This window comes from Lepidochelys kempii, chromosome 1 (genome assembly GCF_965140265.1).
Source record: "Lepidochelys kempii isolate rLepKem1 chromosome 1, rLepKem1.hap2, whole genome shotgun sequence".
Lineage (NCBI taxonomy): Eukaryota > Metazoa > Chordata > Testudines > Cheloniidae > Lepidochelys > Lepidochelys kempii.
The window spans coordinates 111,357,154-111,380,063 of NC_133256.1; the positions used below are offsets into that span (position 1 = coordinate 111,357,154).

A 22,910-nucleotide genomic window follows, 5' to 3' on the forward strand; every position below is an offset into this window, starting at 1 on the left:
CTCCACCTTTGTTCAAAGGACACAAGAGGAGCACGCTCGTACAGTGTCAATATGCTCTGTTTATTTTTTAATCTACATATCTACAGTAAATGGACTTAATTTTTTTCTGAGAAATTTAGCTTCCCCACTTGGTTATATTTGTGAGCAACTGCTTTTCTTTAGATGGCAGAATAAATGAAATAAGTTTCCCAGTCCTTGATCAACTCCTCTCTTAAGCATAAGCTCCCCAAGGTTTATTATTACTATTTTTTCCCCTGGTAGGCCCTTGTTAAAATCTTCAGGAGCATTCCCATTGCTATGCAAAGACTCTGCTGGCTGAACTTGCCTCTGCCCCTACTCACACTAGCCAGAAAGAACAGCTGCTTGCCTGTTGCCACACAACAGCAGTGTGCTCATGCTACACCAGCTGACTTAGGCTGAAAATGAGTGTTCGTCTGCCTAGCAACCTGCTGCACTTCCTCGAATGAGGCAATCTGGTAGCACACAAATTAATGCAGATGTGCAGCCAGCCTTCATGCAGAGTACAAATGGTGTGAAAATTTTGATTTCTACCATATTAACTCGCTTTGCACAACAACCCAGACTCAGTCTTGCAATTTCATTGACGACAATGGTATTGCATCCACTGACGCCACAGCTGAATTTAGTTCAATATTCAGTTAGGCTGCAAGAGGTTATACTCTGTGTTTAATAAGAACTTTCAGCATTTTAATGACCAACAGCCATCTCTGTCTGTTGCACCCTTTCTTCACTGAAGACATTACTTGTGGGTCAAGTCATCAATATTTTATAGTGGGTAAGTCCTTCTGTATGTAGTGAACCGCAATAAGAATATGTGCATCTTAGGAGCTACTTTTTGTAAGGCAGAATGAAGTGGACTGCAAAGGATCATTAAATAAAATCTGTTCATGGCCTGAAGCATTTTTAAATGCACACTGACTAAATTTCAAAAACTTCACACTGGCAACTTCAACAACTCAGTTTTCTGATACAGCACCCTTTAAATAGTACACCCTAAGTTTTCTGCATAATAAAATAAATTGCTGTAAGTCATTCCGTCATGTCTTTATTTTTTTCAAAGACTCCTTTAGGCAGGTGTCTGAGCTACACCAGGGTTCGCTTTCAGATTTGGCTAAGTAGTGTCCCAATAGAGCTGTGAATCATCAACAAAACAGTGAAACTGACTATACACAAAAATGATGTTACGTGCACAAAAAGAGAAAGGTATAAAAATCACTAATCTTTTTCTGATGAAGTATTTGTAATAAAGATTTAAAAAAAAATTAGATAGGAATGGGGTTTTCAAATTAATGGTACCCTTTCAGTTTTAACTTATGAAAGGAAAGCTCTGTGATCTCATACATGTCTAGAGAAAATTCATATTTACTTATTATAATTCTCTTTATCTCCACAATAGGGTTTTATTCACAATAGCAACATAATATTAAAAAAGATGCGTGGTCTGTCAGTCTAGTCTGATAATTGCCAATCACATTTAAAAGAATGTGGTCTGTCTTCTCTGCATCTTCTCTGACTGGGCTTTTGATTGAAGTATGTTAGCTTCTTGTAAACTGGGACCCTCATAATCTTCAGCTCATTAGTGTGTTTATCTTGTAGCCGTCTAACTCTTTCCCATAGTTCTTCACGGCTACATAACTAAAATGAATATTTGCAATGGTTATTACACAATATACACTTCATTAGGCCATAGTCTGATCTCATTTTAGAACATACTGGTGTAAATCTCAAGTCACAGGAGTTACTCCATTTTTAAAGTAGTGTAATGACCTCAGAATCTGACGCCTCACAGCTAATTGGGTTTTTGGGGGGAGGAGGGTGTGGGGGATAGTGGGTGGTTAGTTGTTTTTGTTTGTTTGTTTTCCCTTTACATTATTTTACTTAAGCCAGTGGGGGAGGGGGGCCTTTGGTTAAAAGTGGCACAAGTATAGAAGAGATTTGACTGCTAATATCAATACAAATTCTTCTACCTTTTTCAGCATGTCAGGCTAAATAATACCCTTGTTTGGCAAAATATTTCACAACAAGACCAGGGACAAATTTCAGTGGTGATTTAAATGATGGTACAAGTTGGTCAAAAAATGAACATAAGCAACAAAGTAATGTAATTTGGTTCAGTGTCCCGGGTCAAACCCCTCCCAAAGATAAATCTGTAGGAGGGAGGCCCAGGAAGGAAACCTCCATGAGGATCCCCTTGCAGTGATTCCCCTCTTCTCTGCTACATCATCCTATGTGGGAGGGAAGACAGGAGCTTGGCCCCACCATGGGAAAGGCATTTGGGCCCACTTCTAACCCTGGGAGATAAGTAGGAGGAGGTCAGGCCATTCGGGCAGGGGCCCTATGCCGGCTCCAGACCCCAGCAGCACACTCCAATGGCTGGCTGCTTTTGGCAACCACTGGGAGAAGGCTCTGCAGAAAATACAGCCTGTATTGTCTTCTTCAGGGAATTTCCCTTTGGCTGGAAGGGGGCTGATGTGTGTTCTCCCCGCAGCCTATCCCGTTTCCATTCCCCATGCAGGTTCCAGACCCCAGGCAGAGGCCTCCACAGGGACCAGAGGAGGCAACTGCCCCTCCTTCCACCCATGTTCTGTGTGCGGCGCTAAAGGGGACAATGTGGAACACTGGGTGTGCAGAACAAATGAATTTGCATTGATTTGGTATTCTGTGCATACCAAACCCTGGAATAAGTGACTGCAACACCTATTGAAGCCAGTGGGCCTGGTTCTGATCTCCCATCCTGATGAAACAAGAGTAACTCCACTGAAGTAAATGGAATTCCTCAGTAAAAACAGGGTGAGAGCAAAATCATGCTATCAGTAGAAGATGAACTTGCTTATCCTAGAGCTGAATTTGTCCTGTGGGAGTGACGTGGTGGACGTAAGTTTAAACTTGTCGTGGGAAGCCGCTTTATCTTGCATCCCCTGTTAGTTCCTGTTCCTACAGTTCCGTACACCTTCATCTCCTTGGTGTGTATGTTTCTGGTTTGCAGATCTGCTGAATGCCAAAAGGTGCAATTGCCACTTATGCCAGTTTTATTACATTTAATTATTTACATCTGTGAAGGGACATGCCCTTGCTCTGGGGGAGAGGAGACTAACGAGCTCTTCTGGGCCTCTTCAGCCCTAATGAGGCACACCTGCAAGACTTATTCTGCCTGAAGGGGAGAAGCTTAAAAAGGAAAACCTGCCACAGGGAGAAGGCTGCTTAGCTTTGGAGACTGCTGATAACAAGGACAGTCACAGGCTGCACTGCTTCCGAAGCTGTACAGGCCAACTATAAAGCTGTACGTCCCAAGAGGAGGGGCTGAAGATAGCCCCACTAACGGGCAATAGATCCTGATAGACCAAGCACATAGAGCTGAGTCCAGAAAGACCACCTGAGAGACAGGCCACCTCTGCCTTGCTGGTGTCACCCACCGTGCCCTCTCTCCTAAGGGAAAGGGAGAGGAGAGGATCTTACTTTTGCTTATTTGTATGATTCAGATAACCTCTCATGTGTTATTAACTGGGGATGGGAGACAGTATAAATGATGGACAGTGGGATCTGGAGGGGGCTGAGGGAGCCCTTGCTCCCCACAACATCTTATTCTACAAAATGTACCCAAAGGAAGGGGAAATGCCCCTGGGCCAGGGCCAGAGTGGGGACTGAGAAGATGTAGCTTATGCCTTCCCTATTTGGGAGCTGGTTGGTGCTGTCTTGGCCCCGGCACAGACTAGGGCAGGTCTGAGGATTATTCATATTTGCACCTCCCATTTCCATAGTCCTTATGGGCCTTGTGGTAGCAGAAAAATCAGCAGGCCACAGGGATGTCTGGTCATGCCTCCTCCCACCCACAATGTCCCTATGTGGGTGTGCACAGAGCTAGCATTCAGCTTGAAGCCTTGCAAAAAAAGCACCAGCACAGAGGGCCATTCACCCTCATGTGGGGGAGGGTCTCATGCCTGCCAGATGGCCCCCATGCACCCAGTTCTAACAAACAGGCTGATTACACCTTAAATGGACACTTGAAAATCTGGGTCACCTAGGTCTGATTCTCCTCTCTCCCTGTCGTAATCCAGAGTAACTCAGACTGAAGTCAACGAAGTAACATATCTGCAAAACGTTAGTAACTGAGAGCACAAGCAGGCCCACTACCTTCTCCTTTGAACACGTTCTGTTTGAACGACTGGATCTCTCAGTAATTAAAATCACTAATGTGAGACATGATGCTTATTAGGACTAAATGATGCACATTAAACAAAGGCACTGTGTTCACTGGGCTTGCTCAGGGTACTGTAAAATATTCATTGCAAAAAGGAAAACATTACTGGTAATTTGATTCCTGAATATGTCTGGATGCTACCACAAAGATGAAGCGAAAGCTGTAGTATTAGAAGAAGGTTTCATGCTTCATATTTGAGAGCTGTAGCTTACTTTAGTCTTCTGCTACGCAGTGTCAAAGCCAGAGCTGCACCGGAATAGTAAATGTTGTTTGTGTGTTGTAACTTCTCTCATACATTGGTTAATGCAGTTGATAATTTTAGATGAAAGAGCCAATGACTAAAGAGAGAAGTAAACTGACAGGGATTGAGAAGAAGTAACACGCAGCCTGCCATCTGCTTAACAACATAGATTGCTGCCAACACGTGACCTTGGTGTTCTGCTCTCTGCACTGGCTCCCCATTGACTATAGAGTGCAACTAAAGGTCTTAGGACTGGCCCTAGATACCTCTCCCTCCCATACCACTATCTTTCAGGACAGCGAGGTTGATTAGTGGAGGAGACAGAGCTTCACAGACACAGGACCTACGCTATGGAACTCGCCATCAGCAGAGGTAGGAATGATCATGAACCGTACTATATTTACTATATTCACAACTAACTGCAGAATGTGTCTCTTCTGCTTAGTTTTCTCTCCATAAATTCTTCATGCATACACATACATAACTAAACTAATCAGCTATTTCTCCTACAAGCTGGGAAGAAAGAGATTGTATTTTAGCAGATATTGTGGCATGCTGCTTAGCTATGGTAGCTTGTCTGGGTGAGGAGGATCTAGATAAAGAAAAGGGATATTACATTTTTTGGCCTACGTATGCCCTGTCAACAGCCCTTGATTTGTTTGAGAAAGTAAGATGTCCTGCTAACTTCTACACAAAGGTACAGTGTATATAGCTAGTAAATCCCAGGCCAAGTGTTAGATGTCCAAAGTGCAGGTCCGATGAGATACTATAGGAAAAGAACTGAAACATCTTGACCCTTTGACCAGCTAGCAAGCATTCAGTTCTGGCAGTGTGTTGGAACTGCCTCTGGATAATTTACTTTCAAAGATTTCTGTAACATGAAATAGATTTCTACTACACATAGAGATCCTGTCCCATGCTTCCCATAGCAGAACTTCAAAAGAAACCATAACTTCTCCTATCAGTCCAATTGCTGCTCTCCAGCTTGGCTAGGCAGCTTTCATGATAAAGTTTAAGTTGATAACCTGAGTGGTGAACTCGTTTAAGGCTCCCCATTTATTTGCTAAAGAGCTTATGAGAGGTGGAAAAAACAAAGACAGACGGGAGAAAGGGTTGGTAGGAAAGGTACAGGGAGAGAATGCAGCTACATTTTAAAAGTGAAACTCTTAGCCCATTGTTGTATCAAGCTAGGTGCCAATAGCTACCACAGTTTGTGTTTGTAAGTTTGTTCCCAGGTGATTCTAGTAGCTTTGAGTTAAGGTACTACGATTCCCAGGATGCACCAGGGGAGAGAGAGAGGGAGAGGTGAAAATGCAGAGGGAAAGGGAAATGAAGAATGGGTTCTGTGAAACAGTGAGGGGAATAAACCTTACCTTTGCTGTTGTCAAGCTTCCTCAAAGGGGTTCAGGTATAAATCACATTATATTAGATGAGGGTAGAAAAGAAATAGAAAGAGCTAGCAGTTTTCATCTTTCCTTCCCCCACCCCCAAGTCCGTATGTTTTAAAATCACAATTGTAGGAATTTTCTTTTTGATGATTAGGATTCAGGTCGTCAGCTCTTGTGTTCGGAGGCATGGCTGTGACATCGTAAAGGTTCAATTGGCCAAGCAGAATACGGTTTTAGACTATTTGTGTCCATAGCAAGATTCTAATTCCCACTAGAGAGGGGAGATCCTGATCCCCCTAAAGTGTTCAAAATCCAGATCTGCATTCGCCTACTTAGTTCCATCTCTAGTTACCACAGAAATCAGTGGTGATGGATCCATGGATCACAGTGCCCCTGTGTCATAAAATGATAATGTAAAGCTCCAGCCTTCATAACCTTAAGACCCCGTTTGTTTCAAATTCATGGCAACATCAGTAGTAATATGTGAGTACTTATACAATTACCTGCTGAAACTTCTTGCAAGTTTTTGACAGCTGTCTGATGTCATCTGTGTTAAGAAATGACAGGATGTGCAGAATCAGGTTATCAGGCATTCGAGCTAGGAAATCATAACATCCCTGACACAAATTCAGCGTGTATTCCAGCATCTTGTTACCAAAGATATTCTGCATTTGCTCTGTGTAAAAAGAAGAAAAGAAAAGAATAGATACTAAATAAATTGCAGGTAAACAGCTCTCTGGAAATGAGTAATTTTAAGGCATGTTCATAAATGCAAGGTCCCCAGTGAGACACTGTAATTAGACGTAGGATCCAGCACTAGGAGCATGTGTACACCCTCCTGTTAGGAGGAAAGAGACTGTGATTTAGCAGAAAAAGGATTACAATTAACAGCAGGGGATGAAAGAGAGGGGGCAGTTTTTAGAGATGTTATGGAGGGAAGAAGCAACACGATTTGCTGATAGTTTGCATGGGGCAAGGGGGGAGATAACTCATGGATATGTGGTGGGAAGGGCAGCTGTAACAAAAGGGAGAATAAAAGAGGCTGTCTGTACCACAGAAGTCTCTGCACCAGTCGCACACAGGCTGGGATGGCAAGTTATTACGGGGACTAGCCTGGGAAGGGGGCCACAGGATCCCTATTTATATTGATCCAGTAGCCTCAACCCCACATGCAAATGGGAAAGAAGAGCTGCAGCCACCGCTCTAACCCATGGACTGGAGAAGTGACCACAGGGAGCTGCACTGCAGGTCAATGTTCTGGCCTGTTTTGGGGTCTGTGGATCTTCTCCCCAACCCACCTGAATTTCTCCCCCTTGTTTAACTTGTTTAACTCCCTTAGATCTAAAATAGGCCTGAAACCCCCCTTTTGCTTTTGGGATCAAGAAATTTTAGGAGTAAAACCCCTTCCCCCTGAACAGTGGAGGGACCTCTATAGCTCCTACAAGGGGAAGTGACTGTATTTCTTGCAGCAACACAGTCTCATGAGACAGGTCACTGAAGAGGGACAGGGAAATGGGATGGGAGGGTGGGGTTAGAAATAAATTGGAGTGTATATCCCACTTCCACCATGCTTAGAACCTATTGATCTCTTGTGATGTGGGCCCAAGCACTATGGAAGTGGGACAGGTGGTTTGCAAAAATCAGGGAAGAAAAAGATGGCATTCTAAGAACTGGCAGTCTGTTCCTGGCCAGCTCATCAAAATGAGGTATTGGAGGAGGATGCCTTGATGAACCAGAAGCTGCAGGGGCAGAGGATGCTGGTGGGTGTCTTTTGTAACCTCTGCTCTTCTTCCTTGGCAGCTGCTGAGCTTGAGGGGCAAACCCCTGAAATCCCTGGGACTGGTGAGGACAGAAGGCCTTCTGCTTTACTGCTGGGATGTAAATGCCCAGGGACTCTAGGGTTGCTCTAGAGTCCTGGAGACTATGCAGTGTTGTCATAAATATAAAGGGAAGGGTAACCACCTTTCTGTATACAGTGCTATAAAATCCCTTCTGGCCAGAGGCAAGACCCTTTCACCTGTAAAGGGTTAAGAAGCTAAGGTAACCTTGCTGGCACCTGACCCAAAATGACCAATGAGGGGACAAGATACTTTCAAATCTGGAGGAGGGGAGGGACAAAGGGTTCTCTCTGTCTGTGTGATGATTTTGCTGGGAACAAATCAGAAACACAAGCCTTCCAACTCCTGTTAAGTTAGTAAGTAATCTAGCTAGAAAATGTGTTAGATTTTCTTTTGTTTAATGGCTGGTAAAATAAGCTGTGCTGGAGGGAATGTATATTCCCGTTTTTGTGTCTTTTTGTAACTTAAGGTTTTTACCCTGTAAGGTATTTACCATCCTGATTTTACAGAGATGATTCTTTTACCTTTTTTTTTAATTAAAATTCTTCTTTTAAGAACCTGATTAATTTTTTGTTCCCAGCAAAAGCATCACACAGATAGACTGAACCCTTTGTTCCCGCCTGCTCTCCAGATTTGAAAGTATCTTGTCCCCTCATTGGTCATTTTGGGTCAGTTGCCAGCGAGGTTACCTTAGCTTCTTAACCCTTTACAGGTGAAAGGGCCTTGCCTCTGGCCAGGAGGGATTTTATAGCACTGTATACAGAAAGGTGGTTACCCTTCCCTTTATATTTACGACACGCCCCCCAAATCACAGATAGGGTGAAACACTGGCTGTGATTTCTTTCTGGAGTTCTAGGAGAAAACAGAGTTAATAAGACAGATGCATCTCTAAATATACTACTAATTGTATAAAGACTGACAATATTTCCCACATCTTAAGGACGATTTGGACCAGTTGATTCTGGGAAACTTTCACGGGAGAGTGCATCAGCCACTTTGTTAGAAGCTCCTGAAATGTGTTGTATGTCAAAATTAAAATCTTGGAGAGCTAAACTTCACCAAATAAGTTTTTTGTTATTTCCCGTGGTGGTATGAAGCCACTGTAGCGCAGCATGGTCGGTTTGCAGGTGGAAACACCGTCCCCAAACATATGGGCATAGCTTTTGCAGAGCGTAGACAATGGCGTAACATTCCTTTTTACTGATTGACCAGTGGCTTTCCCTCTCAGACAGCTTTTTGCTGAGAAACACAACAGGATGGAACTTTTGATTTGGTCCTTCCTGCATTAAGACTGCTCCCACACCACGCTCGGACACATCTGTGGTTATTAGGAACGGTTTGTCAAAGTCTGGGGCCCTTAACACAGGGTCAGACATAAGTGTTGCTTTAAGCTGGTTAAAGGCCTTCTGACACTCTTCAGTCCACTGAACGGCATTTGACTGTTTCTTTTTGGTTAGGTCTGTCAGTGGGGCGGTGATTTGGCTGTATTGCGGTACAAATCGCCTGTAATATCCGGCCAAGCCTAAGAAGGATTGGACCTGTTTCTTTGACTTTGGGACAGGCCACTTTTGGATAGCATCCACTTTGGCCTGTAGGGGGTTGATCGTTCCTTGACTCACCTGGTGTCCAAGGTAGGTCACTCTGTTTACGCCTATTTGACACTTTTTAGCCTTAACAGTTAGTCCTGCCTCCCTTATGCGCTCGAAGACTTTTTGTAGGTGTCCCAGGTGTTCTGCCCAGGAATTCGAAAATATGGCCACATCATCAAGGTAGGCGACTGCATATTCTCCCAATCCTGCTAGGAGACCATCTACAAGTTTTTGGAAGGTGGCGGGTGCATTCCGCAGTCCGAAAGGGAGCACATTAAACTCATACAGCCCGACGTGTGATGAAGGCTGACCTTTCCTTGGCGGATTCATCTAGCGGTACCTGCCAGTACTCCTTGGTTAAGTCCAAGGTAGAGATGAACTGGGCCCATCCCAGTTTCTTCAATAGTTCATCTGTGCGTGGCATTGGATAGTTGTCTGGGTGAGTTACAGCATTTAGCTTACGGTAGTCCACGCAAAAATGTATCTCCGCATCTGGTTTGGGAGCTAGAACCACTGGAGATGCCCATGCCTTGTGGGAGGGGCAGATTACACCCATCTGTAGCATATCCTGGATCTCCTGTTCTATAGCAGTTTTAGCTTGAGGAGACACCCGGTAAGGTTGGGCTCTATTTGGGTGAGCATTACCTGTGTCAATGGAGTGGTATGCCCATTCAGTCAGTCCTGGTGTGGCTGAGAATGTCGGCACATAGCTAGTGCACAGCTCCTGGATCGGCTGTCGCTGCATACACCCAAGGGTCATGGAGAGGTTCACCTCTTCCACGCCACCATCACTTTTTCCTTCGTAGTAGACACCTTCAGGCCACTTAGCATCATCTTCTCCCTGGGCTGTAAACTGACAAACAGTTCTCTGAAATAAATTAATTCTCTGGAATAAAAGGGCTTTAGAGAATTAATATAGTACACCTTAGGCTTTTGGTTGGAGGTGGGGAAGGCTATGAGATAATTAACAGCTCCCAAGCGCTCTTGGACCATGAATGGCCCTTCCGACAACGCTTCCATTTCATGGGCCTGGAGCACCTTTAAGACCATGACCTGGTCCCCTACTTTGAAGGAACGCTCTCTGGCATGTTTATCATACCAGGCTTTTTGCTCTTTTTGAGCATCCTTTAGGTTTTCTTTAGCAAGGGCTAAAGAGGTTTGGAGGGTGGTTTGTAGGTTGGTTACAAAGTCCAGAATGTTAGTTCCTGGAGAAGGTGTAAACCCCTCCTATTGCTGCTTCACCAACTGTAATGGTCCCTTAACCTCGTGGCCATATACAAGTTCAAATGGTGAAAACCCTAAACTGGGATGTGGTACAGCTCTGTAGGCAAAGAGCAACTGCTGCAACACTAGGTCCCAATCATTGGAGTGCTCATTTACGAATTTATGTATTGATAAATGGCCCCAAAGTTCCATTAAACTTCTCCACCAGGCCATTTGTTTGATGATGGTAAGGGGTGGCAAAATCCATGAAAGTCAGTATGTACTGCTTTCCTTTGGGTGTCTTTTTCGGAAAAGGACCCAGAATATCCACAGCTACTCGCTGAAATGGAACCTCAACGATGGGGAGTGGCTGGAGAGGGGCTTTGACCTGGTCTTGGGGTTTTCCAACTCTTTGGCACACCTCACAAGTCCGGACATAGGTAGAAACATTTTTGCCCATTTCCTCCCAGTGGAACGACTTTCCCAAATGTTTTTTGGTACTGTTCACCTCAGCATGGCCACTAGGATGATCAGGGGCTAAGCTTAATAGCTTTACCCGGTATTTAGCTGGATCTACCAACTGTCTCTGGGGATGCCAGTGTTCCTGGTGTTCACCAGAAAACGTTTCCTTGTATAAAAGTTCTCTTTTTACAACAAACCTGGATTGATTGGAAGAGCTGAGAGGCGGTGGGTTGCTCTGTGCTGCTGTCTAAGCTCTCTGCAGGCTTTCATTTGCTTCCTGTTCGGTCTGGAACTGTTCCCTTGATGCTGGAGACATCAGTTCCTCATTGGATTGTGGACCTGGGCTTGGTCCCTCTGGAAGCGATGCAGGTGATGGGGCTATTTCCGTTGACTGTGAACCGCGTTTTCCTGGTGCACTATGTTGGGGTTCAGACCTCAGCTGAGCCTCTTGTGTAAGGTTATCTGCTGCTACCGGTGCAGGTTCGGTACAGCCCTCTGGTGTTGGGGTTGCAAGTACTGGATTCAGTGTTGGTAATGGTTCTGGTGCTGGTTGTTCCACCGGTTCCAGTTCTGGGACTGGCTCTGTCTGGGTTTTTGTGACTGGATCCACTATTGCTGTTCAAGACGTTAGCATGGGGTCCAGTTTTATCACCTCCAACCGGGTCCTGGTAGAAGTTTCCAGAACAGAGCTAGGTGTGACAGCTTGCTTAGCCTGGCTGCGGGTGACCATTCCCACCCTCTTGGCTAGCTTCACATGACTGGCCAAGTCTTCCCCCAACAGGATGGGGATGGGATAATCCTCATAGACTGCAAAAGTCCACGTTCCTGACCAGCCCTTGTAGTGGACCGGAAACTTGGCTGTAGGCAAGACGAAAGAGTTTGACTTGAAGGGTTGAATCATCACTTGGACCTCTGGGTCAATTAAATTGGGGTCCACTAAGGAAGCATGGATAGCCGACACTTGTGCTCCGGTGTCCCTTCACGCTGTGACCTTATTCCCGCTCACACTCACAGTTTCCCTCCGCTCTGAGGGTATCTGGGAGGCATCTGGGCCTGAGGACCTTTGGTGTGACCCCGGTGCAATGAACTGTAATCTGTTGGGGTTCTTGGGGCAGTTGGCCTTTACATGCCCGGCTCATTACATTTAAACATTGTCCAGCTGATGGGTCACTGGGGCGAGGTGGGTTGCTGGAGAACGGTGTGGTGGGACAATAAGGAGTCTGGAGTGTTCCTTGGGGTCTAGTTGAGGCCTTGGGCTGCCCCCGGTAGTAGGGTGTGGTCTGAGGTTGTTCCTTTTGGTATACACTCCAACTGAGACCAGGGTTGTTTCTCTCTCCTCCCTCCACCCGTTTTGTTCTGGTTTGTCCCACCTTTTTGGCGGTCTGGGACTGTTACCCTTCTAATGGGAGGTCCTGAACTGTTTGCTGAACCTCTGGAGGGAGGTCAGAAGATTGCAACCATGACGAACGTCTCAGAGCGATGGCAGAGGCCATGCCATGAGCTGCAGAATCTGCTGCATCCAGACCAGCCTGCAGAGCTGCTCTGGCAACCAACTTGCCCTCCTTGATCAATATGTGGAAATCCTGTTTTGCATCATCTGGGAGCTTGTCCTTGAACTTTAAAATTGTATCCCACATGAAAAATTGTATCACCACAACAAAACTTTCCCACTTGTAATACCAAGTTGTAACCTACCTGTGGAATAAAGCTTCCTTGCAAATAAGTCCAACTTCTTGGCCTCTTGGTTCTTCAGGGTTGATTACTGGTGTCCCTGTCTCTCACTTTCATTGGCTGCCAAAACTACCAGGGAGCCCTGTGGGGGATGTGATATAGATGTTCAAACCCCTGAGAGGGGATATATTACTTCCTCTCCACCCTTTTTGCAGTAGGCAGCAGGGGAACTGGGGTCTGCCAAAGAACCTAGTTGGGCTCTAAAATAATCTTATTAATAGGCAGAGCTACACTAGACAGAGCCACCAATGTCAAGATGTCCACAAGCCTCCTCTGGGTGGATGTCCAGGGCCAAATTCATCATCTTCAACTCCTGATGTGTCCTGAAATCATCAGGAGTCAGAGAAATAGGGTCTGCCAAAATTGCCTCAGCAGGGAATAAGGAAGAGGATGCCATTGGTTCTGGGGCTGGTCTAGTTCCCATTCTTCTCAGGCTTGCCTGTGAGAAGAGCCCTGAACCTAATCAGTGCTGGGCTTGGTACTGACGCAAGGTGTTTGCAGCTTCAGTGCTCCTGACAGCCCGTAGGCAGAGCCAGCCAGGGGTGAAAGTAAAATGCAGAACTTACCGGTATGGGGTAGGGACCCGGCAGGGCTGCTGATCATGGGTACAAAAGGGGCAGCGACATTAAAGCAGCGCTTTAAAGTCAGCAGTCCAGGCCGGTATTGGCAGCTACCTTTTACCGGTACACCGTACCAGCCCGTACCGCCTTACTTTCAACCCTGGAGCCAGCTGAAGGGGATGTGAGGACACTCTTGATTGAGGGGGAAACCTCCACAGGTTCTAAAAGGGCCAGTGGTATGATCTCAATCCCCAACTATGTGTGGTCCAAGGGTCCCGTCGGTATGCCCCCCGTTGATATTGTGCTGAAACCAAGGTGGACAAGTAGTATGCTCCTGATGGTGAAAATGGCTAGGCTGGGACACATGGGAACCCACTTCAAAATCTGACAAAGAAGAATCCTCTTCTTGTGAGCATTATGGTTCTGTACCCATCAGTACCGGTGAGGCAGGTTCAGACTCTGAAGAAAGGGGAACAGGAGAGCTCATCTGCAGCTTTTTACTAGACAGGACCAACTTCATTGCTACAGTAACAGCCAAATCTGCTGGACATGCATGGTGTGGAGGTGAAGCCGCCAATTTTGGTTCCTTGGGCGCTGGTGCTGGGCAAGACTCCTAAACTGCCAGTGATGGCGCTACTGAGAGGTTCAATAACTCTCTTGCAGCCTCAGTTGCCTCAGGATCAGATGGTATCAGGAAAGTGCTCTGCTGTACCGGGGTGTGAGGCGATCCCGATGATGGTACTTCAGAAGTTGGTCTCAACAGGCCCATATTAGTCTTTGGAATCAACAAACTCCCCTGCTTGGTGATATGCTCTGGAGAGTGCCTCCTCTTTGAGCTCACTCCCGAGTCCTTAGATGAACTCAGCGTCTGTGCCTCCCTTGATGGCCCTGGTACCAGTCCATTTTATGATGCCAGCAACACCAATCTGCCTCTCAGTACCAGTAATGCTGGAGGTGCACTACTAACTAACACATATGGTTCGGATGGAGGATGGAGTGCCGATTAATTTAAGTCTGGCTGCCCTGTTTTTCTTGGAGCAGGACTTAAAGCCCTTACAGATGCTACATCTGTCACTTACGTTAGCCTCCCCAAGCACTTAGGGCAGGTGGGGTGAGGGTCACTTTTAAGCATTGCCTTACCACCAAAATGGCAGGGCTTGAAACCCAAAGAGTGCAGCACATCGCCAGAATCAGGGCAGGTACACAGATTGGGCACTGGAGCCACAAAAACATTCTTTTAAATGACACTAAACTGAACTAACTATATAGATGCTAAAACCGGCACTATTTATACACTAGACAAAAAGATTTGCAGAGGCAAGGATGGAAGCTTCGACAACCATCACAAGCAGTAGGAAGGAACTGAAGGGGTCAGGGTGGGTGGCTCCACCCTTTATGCCTGTGTGCAGTGCGCAAGGCAGCAGAAGGTGCTCATGCCGCCCGCACCAGGTACCGCTAAGGGAAAACCTCTCTTGACAACTGTGCACTGAAGCGCACACACGCACCTACAGTGAAATGGACGCAGGCAATCACTTGAACTATGATTTTTCTACTAAATAAACATTTTGCTTATTTTGACACCAACCAGGTGTCTGATAAGCAAACTGAGCCCCACAGAGAACTGATAACTGGGCTTCCAATGTGTTCCAAAGAGAACTGATGACTGGGGGCAGGTTTCATGCCTTTGGGAGCAACAAGCCAGAGCAGAAAAGCCCAAGTGTCTGATAGTGAAGAACTTGGGGAGATGGATTTGGGGAACTCTGAACTGGAGCAAGTTGTTGAGGTTACCATGCACGGAGTAACTAGGCTGCTAGAAGCCAGGGCTGAGACACTTTATTCATGTAGGCTGGCTACTGGTGTCAGAACTCAGAGCCATAGCATTAAGGCACCCAAAGTTACAAGTCAGGTGGTGACAGAACCCCTGCCCGGGTGTTCCCCAAAATGTCACACACGTGTAATGAACTTTTAAAATACATATGTAAAGCTAGTGATACTGAAGACAAATCAACTCTTACTGGTCAAAACCAAATGGAAGTCACCCCACTGCTGATGAAGAAGGGATTATCTGCTGCCACTAAAAAGGCCTAGAAGAGAACTCATGTGATACAAAATGGGGAGGTATCGGCAAGGACTGATTACTGCATTGTAGCTACAACTTGGGCAAGATGTAAAGAGATCACAGTTGCTAATAAGAGATGCTAAACTCCCTTTATTGACAGTAATATAATTTCTTTCAGAACTGAGTGTTCTACCCCCAGCAAAATTTCAATTAAAGATAATTCACTGAAATAATATTAACTACCAACCCAGGAAAGATAATTTAGCACTTCCATAATACTTAAAAGTGGAATAATAAAGGCCCAGGCATGTCAAATGAAAGATGTAGCGTTTTCTTCAGCAGAATGAACACAGGCCATTTCCTTGTCTTAGAACACCATCCTGCAATAAAAATGCTGTAGACCATTGCATACTGAAAGCTTGTCAGTTCCTTATATAAACACCAGCTACCTCAGAAGAAAACACTTTGAAATGTAAGTATCACATTTGTCACAAAAGGCATAAGGGTTTTCAATGTGTGTTTAAGACGCTTACAAGGATTAATAGATTTCTCCATAGCTACTGTACCATATGGGGTTACATGTTTAGTGCCCTGTTCATTACAACCATCACCATTTAACAAAAACAAACAGAAAATTCTAAAATAACTGACTGATCCCAAAAGGGATTGAAATAAATGAAAATAGTCCTATGCAGTGACTATATTGCACACCACTACTTTATCTTTGTTACTGTCAAGTGTCTCACTATGAGAAAAAACCTAATTTGTTGATATAGATAATTGTATTGCTTCTACATGGGCACGAAGGATAAATCCTGGTCTGCAAATTATGTCCAAGGATCTTCTATATAATGGACATTGTTGAGGAGGAGAAGAGACAAACACATGATAGCTATTCCATAGATTGGAATCTATGAAATAGTATAAAATGATTTCAGGAATGAGTTGTGGATTTGAGGATAAAGTATATGTGACAGGGTGTGCATACCCCGCACTATACAAGAAAGGGTTAACCCCACATTATGGGCATTGTTGAGGGGGAGAAGAGACAAACACATGATTGGAATCTATGAAATAGTATAAAATGATTTCAGGAATGAGTTGTGGATTTGAGGATAAAGTTTTTAACCAGGTAAAAAGAAGGGTATATGTGACAGGGTGTGCATACCCCGCACTATACAAGAAAGGGTTAACCCCACATTATGGGCGGCGGAAGTCCCACCCCTCAGACCCTGCTGGGTATTCTCCAATTGCTGGCTCAGTATAAAAGGGAGCAGACCAGCTCATTCTAGGCTGACTGCCAAGGAGGGAGGACACTTGGTGGAGGCTCCAGCCCAGGAATCACTTCAGCACCTGACTGCAGGAACCAGTGGTCTCGAGGACCAGACTGGAGACTTGTGGCCTACGGCCGGCCAACCAGAGTTGGAATCCTGGGGAGCTACCTGCACCAAGGAGCTCGGAGACCCTGATGGAGTACAGACCCCGGCTTCAGGAGACACAGTAGGAAGTTGACCAGGGAGGAGGTGTGACTGGTATTTCCCATCCAAGGAAGGTCAGAGTGTTGCAGTAGGAGCCCCACTTACTGGGTGGTGACCATACTTGCCATTGACAGGGCCCTGGACTGGGAGCTGGTGGAGCCGGGAGGGCCCAGGTCCCCCTACCCCAGCTTTCACCCCCCTGTGTGGTGGCCCCTGACTGCAGCCATTAAGCCCTGCAGCCCTGATCCCAAGGGCAGCCATATTGACTCTGGCCATTAGGCCGTACTGCCTTGTGCCTGAGGGCAGCCATATTGACTCTGGCCATTAGGCCGTACTGCCTTGTGCCTGAGGGCAGCCATATTGTTTCTGGCCATTAGGCCACACAGCACCGAACTCAAGAGTTGCCATATTGATTTTAACCTGTAAACCATGCTCTCTTAAGCATGAGGATAATCTGGTAGACTGTAACCACGGTGCCCCCACGACCCACCCCAAAATGGGGATGGAGAGTGCATACACTACGACAGCATATATCCCCAAACCAGCAGTGGTATTAGGACATATATATATCACAGAGGAGAGAGACAACGTTAGTCATACTGTTTGTTCTGTGTTTGCTAACTCAATACTTGCTGTGTAACTGTTCATTCAGCAAAATATCGCTGTGGGGTTTTCTCACTTCCTTTGGGAAAATCTTTTCTTGATTAGGCTGAAAGGAAATCCTCGATGACCTCCAGATCACCTACAACAGCCAGCACCAAGAAGAATGAGTGTGGATACAGGGACTAAATTCAATTAAATTTAGCCAAAAATAAATTCAAACAAAAAACAGCTATGCAGAGGCTGAGGACTTTGATCTCACACTGTACAACCCATTCGTAATCTTTTAAGAAAAGATACAAATTTAGGACTAGAATCACAAAGAAGCTTTTTATCAGTGCTTACAAAAACAATTGTACAGCATATCACTCTTCCAATACTGCTTTTGGGGGTCACAAAACTGCAGATGTATGCATCAATTAAACACGCTCATTTGTAAGTTGGTGTAAAACAAAACCACACAGCCTCTCTGAAATAATCTACAGGATTTTGTTTCTCTGTTTTAAATTCGCTAGCCTAAAAAACTTGAGTCAACATCACATACAGTCTTGTACTTGTTTGTCTCTTTATTAACATTATTTTTCTCAATTATGACAGATTTGTTAAGCACAACTCTTATACCATACATGAAAACAAAGGGAAAGGAACCTAGGACACCCATGGGGAAAAAATGGGGGGTGCTAAGCACCCACCAGCAACCCCATATCAGTGCCTTCCTATCTCCTCAGCGCCTCCCACCAGCTGAATTCAGCTGTTCCGCAGCATGCAGGAGGTGCCAGGGGGGAGGAGCGAGGGCCTGGCACACTCAGGGGAGGGAGCGGGAAGAGGCGGGGCAGAGGCAGAACTGAGGCAGGAAGAGGCAGGGTGGGGGTGGGGCCCTGGGGGAAGGGATGGAGATCAATTAGGACCTGGGGCGGAGCCAGGGGGAGCACCTCCTGGCACATGAGAAACTCGGCGCATATGCCTGGCATCCCAGAATGGAAAAGGATGAGAACCATTGGATTAGACATTTTCAAAATATAGGGTAAAATTTTCAAATGTGCCTAAGTTACACTTTGAAAAATGACTTAGGCATTTAGAAGATGAAGTCCTATTGACTTTGTATAAGAGTTCAGCTGTGCTGCCTAAGTCACTTTTGAGACTAGGACTTAGACTCCTAAGTAATAGATGCTTTTGAAAAAATTATCCATATACTACAAGGCATAAAACATGTGAAAACCAGCCAAGTTTTCACTGCTGCTGGAACCTAGCTTTTTCATTTCTTGGATAAGTGATTTTAACTCTGCAAGCTTACTGTCATATTAAGACAGTTTTTTGCATGTATTGCTATGATGATGGAATATTAGGTTGCTATTGAACTATCAAAACTAACAAAGCAAGGAGTGAAAGTATCACTACCAACAGCACAGTGAATGTCAGATAATTTACTGCAAGTTTGAAAAAGAAATTCAAATTCGCTTTGTTTTAAGCATCTTCTTTAGCAAAGCATTAAAGATCAGTCAATACAAATTATAGGACTAAACTTATTCTACAAACGACATCTTCTGACATTACTGTGATGCAAAAAAATGTTGGAAACATTGTGTGACACTATATATGCTTTGAATACAAAGTGTAACATTTTGAGAAACACAATTATGAGCTGTTGATTTTTTTACAATGCTAATTGAAAGTCAATGAACACTTTTTACCTCTGGTTTGGTGATGGTAAAGTGATGGAAGTCTTTGCTGGGAGAAGGAGCCTGACTGTGGATCTCCTGAAGTTTATCCTGCAGGAGGGAAGTCATGCTGGCTTTCTCTCCTTGCCTGGACTGCAAGACAGATCACAGCCTCACTGGATTGTTTCTATGGACTCTGTGCAATGACTGGTTGAACTCAGCTCTTTCTAAATTGTTTATAATAACAAGCATAATCAGCATCCACATTCCTGAGGCCAGCCTACTTGAGGGGAGGGCTAAGTGCTGGGGAAATCTCTCTTCGGGAGTACTATGTTCACAGCATTGACTATTACTCATGAGCTGTCAAAAAGTCATTAGAGTGCTCTGTTAGAAATGAAAGTTAAATAATTGCACAGTCAATGTCCACCCTTCGCAGCACAGGTTAGTTTGTATCCATGGCAAGCTTTTTTAGCTGTTGAGGACCAGAACTAATCCCACAGAACATTCACATATAGGAGAGAGAGAAAATAAGTCTTTGAAGTTAGTAAAAGGAAAATAATTGGGAGAGGAAGCTGGTTCTAAGCCTGATATCAATATCACATGATGAGGTTTGTATCCAGAGAACTAAGTCCCTGATCCTGCAACTGGATCTATGTGAGTACCGAGATCTGCCCACCCAGATCCACTTGCAGGATCACAGACTTAATCACCTACTGCTGATACAGGTGGAACTTTCTGCCTATGGAAAGTGGTTTGGAGCAGGAACCATCATTCACTTCATTTTTAACCTGCTAATAGAAAGGTAGGTGTAGTAGAATCTACTACTTGAAGCTTAATGATGTGAGCTGAGAGTGGCAGCCAGAAGGTGCCAGTTGTGGCTCCCTGATTCAGGGCTGTCCAGCCTGTCATAAATTCTCTTTATGCCAGCATAGGACTGGGCATGAAAAACCTCAGCTCCACTATGCTTTTTCTCCCCCTCCCCCTCCTCCCCCAACAGGTCACAATCCTGATCTGGCATACTCTGAGGAGATTCCCCCTACATAGAGTGAATTCTCTGCTGGGAGTGAATTCTCTGCTGGGAGTGACCATGTTGAATCAAAGAATCTGGCCCCAAAAGTCTACATGGGATCAGATACTTATATGTAAAGCTTTAAATATAAGTTTTCAAATTCCTAGGGTTTTTCTTCTAATATATTTTGTGTAGTTCAATGCCTTTTTAATTTTGCAATAATGCATTTTATAGAGTAATCAAACATGCATTAATACAAAATTAAAAGTTACTCTTGTTACACTGTGACTCCAGCAACACATTTTGAGCCAGATGCTTGGGAATGTGGCTGTAAGGAATGGTGTCTCCTAAGCCATGGTAAGAACCTTTGTGTGCTCAATGCGGGAGCACATCCTTAGCTTTTTATCATAAAAAGCTTATTCATAATTTGGTCTACCTGAATTTTTTTCTCCTAGATTATAATTTTAGCAGGATAAAATTACTTGGTGTTCAACAATTTAACTCATTTGTGACATGTTCCTTTTTATACCCATACGTTTCACCCTGGGGAGTCCCATTTTCACTTGTGAAGTTTAAAATAGCAGTAGAGGAATGGCCAACCACCTTCCTGTTGTCTAAGAGCAAGTCCCTCATAAAGGCCTGTTTTAATGAATTACCATTTATACAAAGTTGCTGGGTGTGTGCAAATCACTTTTAATTGCTCACTTACTGCCATAATTTCTAGGCGGCCAATATAAATCTAACTGGGTTCCAGAGAATCCATCTCCATGGCCTACTCTGGGACGCACACACCTCTATAATTCTATGCATGGCCCCGTTAAAACTCTTCTATGACACTTTTCTATGCTTCTGCATGCTTGGCTTCAATGCCTTTTTCCATAGCTTTTGTATAGTTCGCCAGACATTGCATTTCCTTAGGAAATGTCTGCCTTGCAGTCAGAGCAGAATGACTGAGTTATTTGAAAACAACTGATACAGTGCTTCTCTTTTAAATACTCATTTTGCCTCAGAGTTTTATGCTGAAGGCTGGACTCTCAGCTAGAGAGTAAATCAGTGCACCTCCACTGAAGTCTAGTTTAGCACTATTCTGTCAGAAAGTGGCTGGTTGTAAACACTGACTGACTAAACAGGGCATACATCTAGCAGGACTGATGCAACTAATAATAATCAGGTGACATCTAAGATTCATTACAAGAAGCACTGTTACAGCTACATAGCCCAGAAGAGGCTGGATTCATGTACATATCAGTGGTAATTCAGGAGGGATGGGTGGGTACAATATTCCCCAGCTTCTAAACATTAGTGGATGAAAAATGAAATAAATTGGAATTTACCATCACTTGTGAGGGGACTAGCATCACTGCTCTTCCAATTTGAGCATTAGTATAAAATGAATCCCGGTAAGGTATATGCAATATCCCTACGCTCGATTTACAATTTATCTGCTCTGTCTACTCTCTGCCTGGGTCTTGGAGCTTTTCCAGCAGTTCTCATTTCTACGAACTAGAATGCCATTACTTTTAAGACTGTACATTTTTGATGAGGCAAGACGAGCATTATTGGCTAGCATCAACACGTAAACAATACGCAAGCCAACAGCTGTACAGTTTCTCATGTTTGGTGCACAAAACTTTCTCTCTCCCAAGGCAGCCTGGATAATAGACAAATCTAACACGTCTGTTCACAGCTTATTTATAGAGCTAATTCCTAATACCGTCTTCAAAAGGAATAAAAACAAAAAGGAGTAACATATCTCCATCAGACAAGCTTTAATACTCCACTCCATTTAGAAGATAGAATAGGGCCAGGCAAACCCTGCACTCAAGGATTAGTGCTAGATCAACCCCTTCTGTTTTATTTGGAGGTTTGGGTTCTACAGGTGTGGCACTGAGGATAAAATTCAGGACCTGCAGGAAAAAATGGCTTACCTACAGTAACTTACCTACCTGCAGTAACTGTTGTTCTTCAAGATGTGTTGTGCACCTACACATCCATGACAGGTATATGTGCTCCCAATGCACTTGAGTTGGAGACTTTCGCCAGTGTAGTAGTTGGGAATGGCTGCTTATGGGATGTGGCTCCTTTAAGAAACCAGGAAGTGGAGCCTGGAGGATGAGGAGCCCCAGGTGGTCCTGAAGAAACATAGAGAGGGGCTGCCCATAAGACTCCTGGAAGAAAAGTTAGTTCTTGTTTGCATTTAAACCTGAGTAGTCTTCACTGTGGTATTCCAATAACTTGGCAACAAGATGTGGGACCCAGGGGTGGCCCCGGCTACCAGGCAATTCCCAGTCTCTGTGACCACACCTACCCCATTCCTGGTGCTACCAGGAGACCCATGCTTGCCATGGACCAGGTGAATTGTAGCATTAGATATGTACTTGAAGGCAGATGGTCTGGAAGTGGCGCCTGAAGCTCACCAGCATACGTTTCTATTCCAGGTGCCGAAGGCTTTTGGATTTTCTCCACTCTGGAGACGAACATATTGTATCAGGAGGCAGAGAGAGGGCACTAGCAGCCCACTTTCACCTACACCCAATGCAATGGTCGAACGCATTAAGTTTCAGCAGCAAGGTAACTCCCTGGGGAGTCAGTCCAGCAGTTTGCAGCCAGCCTCTGGGAACTGGCAGATCTGTGCAAATTTGCACCCCTAACTGATCAGATGATTCAGGATCAATTTATGGAGAAGATTCCACCCCCACATTTGCAGGATTGCCTCCTAATGGACCAGATTCCCTGACAGTACAGGGTGGTGGAGATTGGCTGTCAATTTGTATTTGCAACTCAAGAGGTTTAGACCCTTTCCCAGACCCAGACCTCTCCAGGTTCTTCTTCAGGATCCTCATTCACACCATACATCACTGAAGCCACCCTGGTA

The 22,910-nt window shown here is 44.8% G+C and overlaps 1 protein-coding gene across 2 annotated transcripts; it reads right to left on the minus strand.

Annotated features, from left to right (window-relative positions):
• Positions 1–1,303: 1,303 nt before the first annotated feature.
• On the minus strand, positions 1,304–22,278 carry LOC140904985 (F-box only protein 36-like). 2 transcript variants are annotated; one of them, XM_073327421.1, is made up of 5 exons: positions 21,982–22,278; positions 19,060–19,179; positions 17,402–17,510; positions 6,352–6,524; positions 1,304–1,656 (listed from the first exon to the last, which is right to left on the minus strand). In XM_073327421.1, the coding sequence occupies exons 1-5, from the start codon at positions 22,177–22,179 to the stop codon at positions 1,471–1,473; spliced, it is 786 nt and encodes a 261-aa protein (XP_073183522.1). In that variant the 5' UTR covers positions 22,180–22,278; the 3' UTR covers positions 1,304–1,470. The 2 variants fall into 2 exon arrangements, with proteins under 2 accessions (XP_073183522.1, XP_073183531.1); XM_073327430.1 differs by having other exon boundaries at positions 21,978–22,278.
• Between the last annotated feature and the right edge of the window lie 632 nt (positions 22,279–22,910).

Excerpts from the sequence above, each read along its gene's own strand:
- LOC140904985 (XM_073327421.1), bottom strand. The coding sequence starts at position 22,179 with ATGTTTCTTCAGGACCACCTGGGGCTCCTCATCCTCCAGGCTCCACTT. Across the intron at positions 19,180-21,981 it reads AAGAACAACAGTTACTGCAG|TCCAGGCAAGGAGAGAAAGC; the intron begins GTAGGTAAGTTA and ends TCTGTCTTGCAG. Across the intron at positions 1,657-6,351 it reads CTTGCAAGAAGTTTCAGCAG|TTATGTAGCCGTGAAGAACT; the intron begins GTAATTGTATAA and ends TATTCATTTTAG.